Raw genomic sequence first — 14,258 nt, 5'->3', positions numbered from 1 at the left:
GATGATATAAAAAAGAAATTTTCATTATTAGTCATAACAATCATAAGAACTAGAACAAATTTTACACAATTAATAACATAAAATCTCGCCTTAACATAACATTAGAGAATATCAAACAATAACATAATTCAATTACAATTATAAGAATCACTTACTTCCACAAAAAAGTATAAGTCACAAACTCTTACTCAAAATCTTTAATTCTAAAGAAAATTTTTGATGAAGATGACGATAATATGAACATATATAAGAAATCTAATGCTCGTATATATTAATATGCAAATGATCATTTACTAATACGCTAATGAACATCTATCATAACGAAAGTGAACATTCTTCAACAATTATATTCCACACTAAACTAAATTTACATCTCAATAATCTGACGAAATATATCAAATTATCCAGAAAATTACAACAACAACACTCTGTTTTCAATTATTTATGTCTAATAATTATATAATATAATAACACATCATAAACTAATTCAACCAATATATTAATTTTTTTTTCTATGATTTGACAATAAATTTGGGGAAAAAATTAGAGTAATCAAAACAATATTTAACAATTATATCAAATCATTGAAATGAAAAAAGGAGAGAGAAATTAGTACCTCATCAATAATTTGCGTCAACAATGAAGCTCCCATAAGAAGTGACATGAGTAGATGATGATTAACTTCTATGATGAAAAATATGAAGGTTTTTAGAGAGAGAAAATTAAGGATGAAGGTTTTTGGAAAGAGAAAATAGATATGATGAAATTTTTTGGAGAGAGAAAACAAAGGATAATGGTTTTTGGAGAGATAAATCATAGAATGAAGCTTTTTAGAGGATAACAATGGTGATATATATAATCTGTATTTTTTTTTGGAGAGACTCTATTTGGGAGGGAGGTAAGTTGGTGGTGGGGGAGGGGGGGCGGGAGGGTGTAGGTATATTTACCTACACTAGGGTGTAGGCATTAATAAGTAGCCACTTTAACCTCAATCCTATCATGTTCTATATTCACAAATAAACCCACAGGCCACATCTCACACACTTAAAGCCTATCTATATACTAAATTTCTATTTATTCTTATGTTGGAAAGTCCATTACACCTTATTTGAGCAACTTTGCTAACAGTACAATGTTGAGTGAACGACGACTTAAAAAATATATAGCACAACTCTAGTAAGAAGACTTGATCGAAAATATATAGCACAACTCTGGTAAGAAGACTTGATCGAATAGTGGCAAATAATTCGTCGCGAGGGATGGGGGAAGACCTAAAAAAATCTTGATGAGCGCCATTGAGCGGTGATTGAGAGAGATAAAAGTCTTTTGAAGATAGAGGAAGGCATAGCTAGTAGTTGATTGTATTAACTAGCTTAGCTAACTGGTTGTATTAACTTATTTGAATAGCTGGTTGTGTAAAAGAGTTTGACTGTTTCAATGCATTTAATAACACAAAAGGCTAATGGTTCAATAAATTAATTTCAAAAGGCATCATTATGACCTTTTTTCTAAAATACGAAGTATTTTTTTTTTATCCCGAAAAACTCTTTCAATAAGTGATTTACCAAACACTCAATTGGATCAAACCTCTAAAAGCTAAAAATCATATAAAAATCACTTAACCAAACATGACTTGAAACACGACATTAAGGGAAAAAGATCTACGTTTAGGACATGTCAAATTTTAATAAATACGAAATAAACCTTTTTTCTTTTTAACTTAACTCATTTTGTTTTGTTAACTCTATATATTTCCTCTTTTAAGGTTTTTTCAAAAAAAATTTCCTGTGTTTATACTTGCATGTTTTTCCTTCTTTTATTATAACCTTTTGGCCTAGAGGTGATCTGGGACACGTCGGGCTAGGCCAAAAGCTAAAATATCAGTCCAAAAATATGGGCCGAAAATGCTTGCTCAAAACCCGTAACTTTTGATTGGGCCTAGTGAAGTTTTCGAGCCATTTTGGGCCGAACAAAAAAAACCAGCTAAAAAAGTTTGAAATGCTATTTTAGCCAGGCCAAACCTGACTTCGGGTCGAATTTTTATGTCCATAGCCCGCCCAAAATTGGGTCAAGCTCAGTTTGATCACCTCTGCTTTAGGCCTGTTTTATAAATCTTTCTTAAATGTTAATTTTTATATCCTCTTTTTGGTTTTCACTTAAAATTTCCATCACTCTATTTGAATTCTATGGCTTTTTTCTTCTTTATTTTATCACCTATCTTTATTCGTTCTATTTTTAGAAAATGAATCCCTATGGCATTCATGTTAACTGACCCAATTATTTGGAACTAAGGTTTTGCTATTGTTAGAAAATCTGTAATACTTTTCATGATTGCTTTAAAGGGATTTGATGTATACTTGTAACTCATATTAACAAGATACTACTCAATAATACACTTGTACCTAAAAGTCGAGATCCTATTAGATTTCTCTCTATTTAAAATTTCACAAATCAAACATTGCAACTATAAGTGAACGGCAAAAGGTTAAGATAAGGATTGATAATTTTATATCAATTAAGATAGGATAAAATTCAAGTGAAGATAACACTACGTAAAACACTTAAACTCGAAAAAAAAAATCATCAAATAAAAAAATGGGGTAGTCTTTAAAGGAACATTCTTCGGAGGTCGGGCAATGAAAAAGAACGGAGGGAATATTATATTACACGCAAAATGAATGAATCTAGATATCTCGTATAATTGCGGTTCTCTCCTTTTAAGCGATCTTCTCATTCACTCTTTTATTGTTTTTCACTCTGTTCATCACTCACTTCACCTTCAATGGCGACAGCAAAACTGGGATCATTCCGATACTCTTTTGCAGAGAGGAGAGAGAAGAAAAATCTCTCTAAAGATTACCCATCTTCTTTGGGTCTTCCTCTCTTAGATGAACATTATCAACAACACCAACATCAACAACATACAAACTGTTTCGTTTCTTTACAACATAAGTTTGTAAATTGGTGTAATGGGTTTCGAGAATTTACCGTAAAAGCTTTTCAAATGGGAAAATCGGATCCTAGAAAAGTGGTTTTTTCTGCGAAAATGGGTCTTGCTTTAACACTTCTTTCGTTTCTGATTTTTCTGAAGAAGCCATTTGAAGATCTTGGGCGTTACTCTGTTTGGGCGATTCTTACTGTTGTTGTCGTCTTTGAATTTAGTATTGGTAATCTTTTGAATACTTTTGTTTGATTATTGAGATTTTTTTGTTTGGAGTTATATTATGATTGTGATTAAGTTTGATAAATATGTGATTTTATTCTGTTTATTGATGTTTTATGCTGTTTGTGCAAAACCCAGTTCATGTAATCATCAAGAAGTTTAAAATTTTCCCATTAATTGGTTGTTATATGATCTTTGTTTGTTTGGAATTTGTGGGGTTTTGTTCCTTAGTGTAATTGTATGATATGGCTAATTGGTGAATTACTATTGTATAACCCTAATTTAATTTCTAATTGTTCTTGTAAATTGTTGCAATGATTAGAAATTGCTGCTGTTTTAGGATTAGCATTGTCAAATTGAGCGGTGAATAAGTTATTATGAGTACTTTGCTTTGGGTTATAATCTCTGTTATGCAATTAAGGCTTACCTTTGAATCTAAAGAATAAGGGGAATATTTGGATGTGTTTTGTTCTTCCTCATTAATTTGCATTGAATCTAAGGTAAAAAAAAAATGTTAAAAAGAGGATGTTGTTATATTAAAGGGGAACTTGCTCATGCAAAGTTGTGCCTACACCGCTACATTTTAGGTTAGAAATCGTGCATTGTTCGGGTTAGGTTCAGTAATCTTGTAGATTATGAATTTAGGGTTAGATTATGGCAAATTGGTAAGGCCATTTCATGATTTTGTATGCTAGGATATTATAGATCATCTATAGCCCTTTTAGCTAGTGCTATACATTTAATTGGGTTGGCATTTCCTTCTTTTTTTTCCGCAGTTTTCTTTAAATTAAGTCCATTTGAAATTTCATTAGTTCATGACTTTATTTTATCATAATCAGAGTAATCCAATAGATGAATTAGATGCCCTTGAGCTTATGATTACATGTATACTAAACATTTTTATTCCAAAAAAAAAAAAAAAAAATCATGATAAATGCCTTTTTTTTTTTTTTGGTCGGTTAGATAGTTGATCCTTAGTATGAAATTAGATCGTCTTGATATTTGTCAACTTTGTTATGCTGACATGTTTGTGATGCATTTCTAGGAGCAACCCTTAGCAAGGGATTCAATCGTGGATTGGGGACATTATCGGCTGGAGGACTTGCTCTGGGCATGGCAATGTTGTCAACTTTAGCTGGAGATTGGGAAGAACTTGTAATTATCATTAGCATCTTTATTATAGGTATAATACTAGCAACAGTGACTTTTTAGCTAAAGTCTCACTCTTATATTTATTCTAAGCTATTTTCCTTTTATGGTTCTGCACAATGGTAGGATTTATTGCCACCTATATGAAACTCTATCCTACAATGAAGCCTTATGAGTATGGATTTAGAGTTTTCCTGTTGACATACTGCTTCATCATGGTGTCTGGGTATAGAACAAGGGAATTTGTCAATACAGCTGCTACTAGATTCATACTTATTGCACTGGGTGCTGCTGTTTCATTGTTGATAAACACCTGCATATACCCGATATGGGCTGGAGAGGATCTGCACAACTTGGTGGTGAAGAACTTTATGAATGTTGCAGTTTCTTTAGAAGGTTTGTTAATGTTTTGTTCATGTCTTTTGATTGCATACTTTCTTAGACAGTAATGCAAATGCTTTAAAATTGATTATTAAGTGTATGCTTTGCCTCTTGTCTTTCATGTTTCAACACCAAGTTTGTCATTCTTGAATAACTCATGCTAAGCTACTCTGTAGGTGTTGTGAATGGATATCTGAGCTGTGTTGAATATACTCGAGTCCCCTCAAAAATTCTTACATTTCAAGCTTCTGATGATCCACTTTATAGTGGGTATAGGTCAGCTGTAGATTCAGCAAGTCAGGAGGAAACTTTGGCAAGTCTTTTGCTTATTTTTCAATGCATCTTCTTCTATTAACACTTATTTGGTACTGAACGCTCTTCTTGTTTGCTGAATGTGTAGGTAGGTTTTGCTATCTGGGAACCACCTCACGGTCCTTACAAAATGCTTACATATCCATGGAAATCCTATACCAAAGTAAGCGGAGCTCTGAGGCATTGTGCATTTATGGTCATGGCCATGCATGGCTGTATACTTTCTGAGATTCAGGTTTGTATGCTAACTCTTCTGCTTAAAATTCTCTTCGATTTTTTGGGGTCTTGTGTCAAAGTCCTTATAAAAATTCTGTGTCATATGTTGACTTCAATCTTGGTCGGAGTGTTCTTCCAAGAAAGTTGAATGAATTGGTATTAGCAAATTGAGTGGTTAGCTACTTAACTGAAGCCGAGTCAGCTGTCCCACTTGTATGTATCATCTATTCATTATTCTGAGCTGGAAAACAGCTTATGTCTTTTCAATAATCAACTAAGGCAAGTAGTCTTCAGGAGTGAGGCTGCATTATCTAGCCCTCCTCAATGCTGCTTTACATTGGATTGTGTAACATTTGTATAAACACAGCCAATGCAAAGAGGCAAACCCATTCTCTTGGCATTCAATTTCAATGGCAAAGTGAAGGTGTAATTTTCTTGGATCTTCATTTTAACTGCCAACACCTACACCTGCACCTCTCAGCCGAATAAAGAGTTAAACAGAATAGGAATTTTGCATAAAATTCAACTTTTGAAGGACTAATAAAATTTAAGCTATTTGTTTTAGAGGCGTTCAACTCACACGAGTATTATAACGAAATCCATCTGTGATTAATTGATTGTTTGAAAATCATTTTATTTTCTTGTATGTGGCTCATCAGTTACCGCTATCTCCCTACCCAGCTAACCACTCTTTATGTGGCTACAATATTATGTTATTTCATTGGTTTCCTTTTCTCTTCATACATTAGGCGCCTCCTGAAAGAAGACAGATTTTCCGTAGTGAGCTTCAGAAAGTCGGTAATGAAGGTGCTAAAGTGCTGCGTGAACTGGGAAACAGAATAAAAAGAATGGAAAAGTTAGGTCCAGAAGAAGATATACTTTACGAAGTGGATGAAGCAGTAGAAACATTACAAAAGAAAATTGACAAAAAATCATATCTTCTTGTCAATTCAGAGTTTTGGGAGATTGGAAATCCTCAAAATCCTGGACAAACTCCAGATTTCCTGACAGCAGATTATGAAAGTGCAATGCCAGAAGTGAAGTCAGTCAGTGACCTTCAAGCACTACATACAAGCCTTGATGGTGAAAACAACCATGGAACCCACAGGAAGCAGGCATCTTTGCCTGCTCCACTGTTGTCCGTTGATGAAAATAAGGAACGAAATCAAGATGAGTCAAAGACTTATGAGAGTGCAAGTGCTTTATCTTTAGCAACCTTTTCTTCCCTTTTGGTTGAATTTGTTGCGAGGCTCCAAAATCTTGTTGAAGCTTTTAAAGAACTTAGTGAGAAAGCGGAATTTAAGGAACCTGTTCACCATCAAACACCAGAAGTATTTGTTGCTTGAATTGGGTTCTTAAGAGATTCGTGGTTCTAAGCACCAGATGCCACATTTTCTGTCATGGCAAGCACAAGGAGAACCCTGCAAAGACATGGATTGTATGTAACATAGCAGCGAGCCTATGAGCCCTTTGAAGTCTACAAAGGTGAAGTTTGAGGTGTTTGCAGCAGGAGCACGTACTTGGTAAGTAATCCGTACGTCGTAGACAAGAAACTACAACAATGTTATAGGTTACATTGGTATGATGTATATCAATTACAGTTCAATCATGAATAATGAAGCCGGAGAAATGGGCCAGACACAACACCTACCTATAATATTCTTCTTCTATACTCGACTTAAATGGGTTATTGACTATTCTAGATCCCTCAGTTTATCCGATCAATCAATATAATTGATTGTGTAAAAGATTTGATTGTGGGAGTTGAACAAAAATGTTCATCCTATCAATATCAACTCGACTACTGATCTTACTTTGATTATATCTTTATATGTGAACTTTTTGATTTCTCCATAATGCTGGAATCAAATCATATGTTCCTTATTATCTAATTCCTTTAGATGCTCCTTTAACTTTATATTATGAACTATTCACATAAACTATTTTATTTCACATAACTTTATCGAGATAACATTAATTATGTTTTGACAATTGTTTGAATGTTTGCTCATAATAATTGATTAAATGAATGGAAACACATTGATTGGATTTTTGTTGAAAACTTTCATTCGTGATTATTTATTTTTTTTTTTTAAAAAAAAAAAAAAAAAAAAACACATTAGGCACACAAAATAGAATATTTAAAGAACTTACTGTTATTTTGTGTTTCTACTCCACTTCCAGGATAAATAAATTTATACTAATACACGACACTAGAAATTTTAACTACGTAGTACTAGTACTTCATACATCAATCTGAATGAATCTGAACAGCTTGTAGCAAAACTAGTTATAACTTCCACAAGGGAGGTCCAATAATCACTTATGAGCTCACATATACTCTTGCATCCCCGTATAATTCTCAATGATGGCACTGAAGATGACACATCTATTTGATGAACGAGCAGGACTGCAAATTTACTGTCAGTTCAGCCGATTTTGAAGAATTCAAGGGGAACATCACACAACACCCTCATTATAATCCCGATTCATGATTTGGTAATGAGTCTGGATCAGCAGATCTGCAGAAGCAGAGTTGTTTGCTTGTTTCTGTAGCTTGGATTAGTAGGATATCCAAGAGCAAGGGTGGGAAACTCATAAACCATTGGCCTTGTTTCCTTTGTTGCTTTGCTTTGTTACAACTAATACATTGGATTTACAACACAGAAAGAAACAAATAATTGTCCTAAAGGAATCCTACAAAAAGTAACAAACTAATTTATACTGAGAACTATAGCATATTGCAATTGTTGTAAGTTACTTGATCAAACAATGATTACTATAGAGCAAGACCATCATCATACTCGAGGAAAACTCATGCTTTTTAGTGATACCTCTTTGATACCCAGGAGACTAAATCACACAGATGGGAAATACTTGTTCAAGTTGAAGGGGAGAGAATAGAATTCCTCACTCCTAGTGTCTCCCTTGAAAGACCGGAACTTATCCCACCAATGCTTACCCCTGTCCTTCCTCACTGCGCCTTCTTTCCGGTGCAGGGTGTTGTCTAAGAAATATGCTACAATTCCCGCAACAAATGCTTCCGAAGAGAAGGGGACGTTCACCATGTCATTAAACTGTCATTTTGACAACCACATGAAATGAGCACTTATCCTGTAGGCTAAGAATAATTGAAGCCCACAATAGATCAAAGAGCAAATAAAAAAAATATAATAAAATCAAGCATTACCCATCTTGCGCCTGTATGGACAGGCCCAAAACCCTTAATTGCTTCATACTCGTTAAAGTATTGAGGTATTGACAAACCCAAGAAAATGGAGAATCCCAATATGAACTTTGTACGGAAGCTGTTGAGATTGCAGAACTGAAGGAAGCTCAAACCAACAGAACCTGCATCAAATTAAGATCATGTTAATATGTTATACATAGTAAGTGAATTAAATGTTCTATGGTAGTTTTCGCTTTTATATTGTCAAACCACATATGCTTACCAACATAGGCAAAGAAGAGGCAGTACAAGGCAGCGATTATTGGTGAAGGAATTGAAGCAAACACAGCTCCAAATTTCCCTGCAATATCATGTACGATAAGGAATCAAAAGAGAATTAAATTGACCCTACTACCACAACACATAATTAGTATTAGATATACACACCTAGAATGGAAAAGAATAACATAAAGCCAGCTGATATTTGGACAACCCGTCTACTACCAACACGTGTCAGAGTTAAGAGACCGGCATTCTCGCTGCATAAAACACCCAAGAAGAAGTTTCCTTACTAAACAAAATTGATACTATAAAAATTTATCCAATAATTTACATGCACACCAAGTACAAAAAAAGATGTCTTAGTCTTACACGGAAACGGAGCACCCAATCCCGGTTCCAAACAATCCAGACAACAAAATGCCAACTCCCTGTCAAGAAGAGAGATTTTAGATATAAGCTATCTAGTTAAAAAGCTTACTTGCAAGAAAAACAAGGATTTCAAATAAACAATATCTTATGTAAGTTGAAGGCAAGGGTAATATCTTGTATTCTACCTGCCAACCAACACCACGACTAAGAACAGAAGGAGGCATCATTGTTGCACTAGCCGACCTTGAAACTGCGATGAAGGCACCAGTGGACTGCAAATGGAATAAGAACCATTCGTACATTATAAAATAATCAAGTCAATCTAAAATAAGACACAAGATGGGCCAACTGCATTTAAGATTTAAACACTGTAAAATTTTGGTGATTTAAATCTCATTAAAGCTTTTCACAGGGCCCTGATAAGTGAACATTCATTTTTCAGTAGTTTCCACATATTACAGCAAAAGATAAAAATTAAACATACCTCGACAAGAGCAACAAAAGATGTCAACATCATAGCAAAGGCTTCACCGGCATCAAATGTGGGTGCACCCCATTGAAAGGGGTATGGAACTCTAATCCTGCAACGTTAGATCAGAGAGTATTAGATGGTTCTGCGGAAATTCACCTCAAGTGTTCAGACAACACCATATAATTTCTTGCATCATGGCCAGTTCATAGGACAGTTTAAATTTAACATGAATAGGAGTTAACTGCAATTAAGAACTTGTTAATCAAGCTCAAGGTTTAAAAACTCCCTCCCCAATCCCCATGCATAGCACCATTTACAAAGAAAAATATTTGAAAAGAGGTGTAACACTTAAAAACTTCTTAAAAAAACAATATATTACCATGGAGCACCACTTATAAGTCCAGATTTGTCAGTACGACATGTTATCTGAGTCCTTGGTGCAGCATGATTATATGCTCCACCCACCGTAAGAATGTGTGCATATAGCCAAACTATAGCCACAGAGATCAGAACAGCAAAGCGTTCAAAAACATGCTTCCCGAATTTCGTGGCTTGTGATAGATACTGCAAAATAAATCGTGGATGAATTAATTAATTGAAGCCAAATAATTATTATGTAATAGAAGATTGAAGATGTATAATTCTCAACTCCCAAATTCAACCACGAGGTGCTAGTTTTGTGTGGTTAATAATCTTACCACTGCAATAAATATTAAAAGCACAAGCTCTGGCAAGCCAATCTCCACACACTTTGCCACCTGAAGAAGCAGGAAAACACCTACATCAGTGATGATAAACAGAAAATAAAAGCAACTGGAGGGAATGCAAACAACTTTGCTAGAGAAAAAGAGAAGATAAAGAAGTGATTGACACTGAAATACTACCCCAGGAAAACCAAGTTCATAGAGTCCGAAGCCAACCAGAGATATCAAGGGAACCACTGATAGTGGGCTCAGAAACCTACAAGATACCAAAGGACAGTTGTAGACTAACATTAGTTGATACATAACTGAGGGAGGAAGAAACAAATAATTCTTAAGCAGATTTTGAACATTGATGCAACATTATAAACCTATATAATGAGCCACCTTAATTTTCATCTCAAGCCAAGCAGCTCTTTTTGAAAGAAAAATCACAATCAAGAGTATAGCAAGTGAATACAACCAAGAGGATAATTCTATTAGGCACCCTTTTTCATATAGATATAAGCAGCTCCAATTAAGTATGCCTTCATTAGGATCAAGCAGCGAAGCAGATAAGTGAACAAGTAACACAATAAAAACGCTACGAGTCAAGGGTAGAACATACACACTTGAAATATATTATCACCAGGAACTATGAATTACTAGATGAAAATGGCTTACTACAAAACCACTAGAGTTCTTGTTCATAACGAAAAGAATTAGAGGGACTAGGGTTCAAATTATCTACACAATGGATAACAATATGTGTTTCAATATTAAGCCTTCAATGGCTCTTCAAATGTATCTTAGAAAGTAAGAAGTGAGGGTTAATATTCATCCCTTCTTTAATTAAGATAGTACTTCATACTAAATAGTATATCAAAGTTTTACAATGACTTCAACTTCAGTGCACCAGCAGTCAAACAGAAAGTGATCAAGGTGCTATATACACATGGAAGAATGTAACCAGAAGTAATTTGTGGCAAGGGGCAGGAGAGGAACACCAAGAGCTTTGAAAATCCAAGTCAAAATATAAACCAGATGTTCAAATTAAACTGGTATATATAGAACTAAAAGTGAGAGCTAGAGGCAAAATAAATAAGAGGATTTTATGTGTTTCCAAATACTAGTTTTTAAATTGTACCTTTTTTTTTTTTTGTGTGTGGGTGGGTGGGTGGGTGGGTGGGTGTGTGTTTTGGGGGGGGGGGGGGGGGAGGGAGGAGGGATATTAGGATATCCTTTTGTGTTCCTTAATGCAAAAGAATCATAGTAAATTGTGAGTGCTTATGATGAAGTGAATTTTGCTCTTGAAACTGCAGAAGCCAGAAAACTGCAAAGTTCTAATATGGTCAATAATAAGCATTAAGCAACAAAACATCAATCGTAAACTCACCTTGTGACATTACGCCAAAGACCACTAAAGCCGAGTACAATTTGAAGGGTTGAAGCAACAATTAGAGCCCCTTGTATTCCCCGCATTATACTCTTGAATTTCTGTTGAGAAATAAAGAGGTTATGTGTCAGACAGACAATTGCTCAAATTAAGCAAAGTAGATGTTTCAGCATTCAACTTTCCTAACATTTATCAATAACAACAAATGCGTTTTACGGCACATACTTTTATAGGATCTTGTTCTTGACTGTATCGACCAGCCAAGATTATGGAAATAGTTGGTGCAACAAAGGTGTAAGATCCTCCGATCACAGCTGGTAATCGAGTTCCAAATGTTGTCTGTAGTAGTGTGTTCAAACCAGCAACAAATAGCAATGTCTGAATAACTTCTGCTTTCTCTTCCTATTGAACGACAAAATGTAAAGAACGGTTAGGCATGGTTGTCAGCAGTCAAAAAGGAAGTTTTATCAGGAACCTCATTTCATTGGTATTATTACATTCATCCTTGTGAACCATGACCTACCTTTCCTCCTCCCATTTGAGGAACAAGAGCACTAGGGATGAGAACAGTTGTGCCAAGCATCACAATGTAGTGCTGGAAACCAAGAAGGATCGCCTCGGCTGCAAAATAATAGAAATTTCGTTAGTTGACCAGCAGTACAATTCTTTTAAACTGGTATGCGAGGTAAGGTCACAAAAATTCAGCAGAACAAGCCTTGAAAGAAGCAATGAGATTATGGGCGGATGAAACAACTCGCTCCAAGGACCAAATATACATTTTTGCGGAAAGGTGAAATGATTGATAAAACTCTCCCTCCAAAACATCAAAACTATAATCAAGAATTCTCATGTTCACAACGAGTACCATACTCCTAGCTTGGATGTGATTTCAAAAATAAATAGGAGAAATCCTTCAAAGACTACGATACACCATGAGGACCTTAATATTCCTGTCACGCTCAGTAAGTCATCAACCAAGTAGAGGCGATAAGGCATAGGTTAGGATAAACCCCACAACTCCACAAGTGATTCTAAACACTAATACAATAAAGCACATAATATGTCAATCATGTAAAAAAAATCTTCCTACAAAACAACCACAATTTAGACCCTTCACCAACATGTTCTAAATAAATAAGATCAAAATAAACCATAAATCTTAATTCTTTAATAAGCATATAGATAATTAAAAAATAAACCGGCTAACCCACCAAAAATAAATAAAAGTATCTAACATAGTACCAATACTTTAACCAAAAAAGGAAAAAAAAAATCAATAATCCATCACAAAAATAGACATATCAATGCATTATCACTACCATAAACCACTTCACAGTATCATATACCACATATAGCTATAGAAATTTCTACTAAGACTAACTACTACTCCCTCCGTTCTTTTTTGTTCCTCACATTCGGAATCTTTTCTAATTAACAAAAACGCAACCTCGAAATTGAAAATAGAGAGGAGAGACTCACGCCAAGGAGGAGGACTTGTAATACAGTAAGAAACATTAGGGAGCTGGTCCTTTGGTGGATGTGGCGCTGGCTCATCCGCCTTAGCTGGTGCTGCACCTCCTGCCATTTTCTTTACCACTCTTCACTAATATTCACTATGAAACACAACAAATACCAACAAAAAAATCAGCAAAAAATAGTGAAATCTAAACAAAAACCAGATCCAAATATTTCCTTTTTCAGAAACCCATTTAAACAGTATTAACAACAATTATATGCAGAAAATCTAACACCCAGAAAATCAGAAATTTTCAGTACCCCGAAAATTATAACACCGACTTTACTTAAGGGAACACACCCACATGTATATAACACTATAATTGATTGCTATAACCCACCTAAAAGACTGTAAAAAGGCACTAAAAATCAAATAATGTGACCCAGAAATAGTGGGAAATTTTTAAAAAAAACAAAAAAATTTATGCAAAAAATGTAGTACGAAATAAAAAGCTAAATTAACTTTTTACTAACTTTAAGAACCAAATAAATCAAGTGGGTATTAAATTTTTTGATGAAAAAAATAAAATGTCAACAAAGTTTTTAGTACCCCACCTAAAATTTTTCACCAAATTAAGCTGTTCTTCTTTACCCAGAAAAAAATGAGTTGCAGATTAACAATGTCTGAAGCTCTATCACCTCAGTTTTTTCTCTCTCCTAAAAAACTCTTGTGTTATGCTACTTAGCACTCTCTTTTTCTTTTTCTTTTTCTTTTTCTTTTTCTTTCTAGAAATCAATAATGTAGAGTTAGGTTGCCTTTTTGATAAATTTTTGCAAATTTACAAAAAAAATTCTTAACTTTATGCTTTGAATATTTTGAGCAATTTTTACACCCAGAAACCAATAAAGGTAGCCGCTCCTACATAAACGACGCCGTGTTGGTTGTATTATTGGTGAAATGACTTTTACACCCTTTGACAAAAGGGTTTAATTAAACTCTATTATTGGACTTTATCTGGCAAAATCTTGACCCTTCTGCCTGCTACTCGTATTTATTTTCTGTTTTGTACTATTTTGGTATGAAAGAATTTTAGGTGGGCTCTTCTAATCGTAATCGGAAGTTTGGATTATTATTTATTCGGTTCTTTAATACTTGCAACATTTGCTTATTTTAATTAGAAAACCTCTACCTATAGCTATAGTCTATAGATTAG

At 34.5% G+C, this 14,258-nt stretch overlaps 2 protein-coding genes across 3 annotated transcripts; one reads left to right on the top strand and one right to left on the bottom strand.

The window, feature by feature from the left end:
* Positions 1 to 2,547: 2,547 nt before the first annotated feature.
* On the top strand, positions 2,548 to 7,108 carry LOC110686695 (aluminum-activated malate transporter 9-like). The gene is made up of 6 exons (XM_021863299.1): positions 2,548 to 3,167; positions 4,209 to 4,346; positions 4,439 to 4,708; positions 4,870 to 5,006; positions 5,094 to 5,240; positions 5,971 to 7,108. Exons 1-6 carry the CDS (start codon positions 2,783 to 2,785, stop codon positions 6,565 to 6,567), a joined length of 1,674 nt encoding a protein of 557 aa, XP_021718991.1. The 5' UTR covers positions 2,548 to 2,782; the 3' UTR covers positions 6,568 to 7,108.
* A 235-nt stretch (positions 7,109 to 7,343) lies between these two features.
* On the bottom strand, positions 7,344 to 13,936 carry LOC110686696 (nucleobase-ascorbate transporter 6). Of its 2 annotated transcripts, none has more exons than XM_021863300.1 (15): positions 13,660 to 13,936; positions 13,069 to 13,202; positions 12,113 to 12,210; positions 11,815 to 11,991; positions 11,590 to 11,690; positions 10,398 to 10,473; positions 10,212 to 10,271; positions 9,893 to 10,077; positions 9,526 to 9,622; positions 9,227 to 9,313; positions 9,042 to 9,100; positions 8,838 to 8,929; positions 8,674 to 8,751; positions 8,412 to 8,572; positions 7,344 to 8,298 (listed from the first exon to the last, which is right to left on the bottom strand). In XM_021863300.1, exons 2-15 carry the CDS (start codon positions 13,172 to 13,174, stop codon positions 8,080 to 8,082), a joined length of 1,596 nt encoding a protein of 531 aa, XP_021718992.1. In that variant the 5' UTR covers positions 13,175 to 13,202; positions 13,660 to 13,936; the 3' UTR covers positions 7,344 to 8,079. The 2 variants fall into 2 exon arrangements, with proteins under 2 accessions (XP_021718992.1, XP_021718994.1); XM_021863302.1 differs by lacking the exon at positions 13,660 to 13,936 and adding an exon at positions 13,366 to 13,581 and having other exon boundaries at positions 8,080 to 8,298.
* Between the last annotated feature and the right edge of the window lie 322 nt (positions 13,937 to 14,258).

The sequence above is a fragment of the Chenopodium quinoa genome, unplaced genomic scaffold (genome assembly GCF_001683475.1).
Source record: "Chenopodium quinoa cultivar QQ74 unplaced genomic scaffold, ASM168347v1, whole genome shotgun sequence".
In the NCBI taxonomy this organism is placed as follows: domain Eukaryota; kingdom Viridiplantae; phylum Streptophyta; class Magnoliopsida; order Caryophyllales; family Amaranthaceae; genus Chenopodium; species Chenopodium quinoa.
Note: the sequence above shows the minus strand (reverse complement) of the source record. Positions and strands in the feature narration are given on the sequence as shown.

Coding starts and splice junctions, on each gene's coding strand:
- LOC110686695 (XM_021863299.1), top strand. CDS start 2,783: ATGGCGACAGCAAAACTGGGATCATTCCGATACTCTTTTGCAGAGAGG. Junction 3,168..4,208: donor CGTCTTTGAATTTAGTATTG/GTAATCTTTTGA, acceptor ATGCATTTCTAG/GAGCAACCCTTAGCAAGGGA. Junction 4,347..4,438: donor CATTAGCATCTTTATTATAG/GTATAATACTAG, acceptor GCACAATGGTAG/GATTTATTGCCACCTATATG.
- LOC110686696 (XM_021863300.1), bottom strand. CDS start 13,174: ATGGCAGGAGGTGCAGCACCAGCTAAGGCGGATGAGCCAGCGCCACAT. Junction 10,474..11,589: donor CTTTGGCGTAATGTCACAAG/GTGAGTTTACGA, acceptor GGTATCTTGTAG/GTTTCTGAGCCCACTATCAG. Junction 9,623..9,892: donor CTTATAAGTGGTGCTCCATG/GTAATATATTGT, acceptor CTAACGTTGCAG/GATTAGAGTTCCATACCCCT.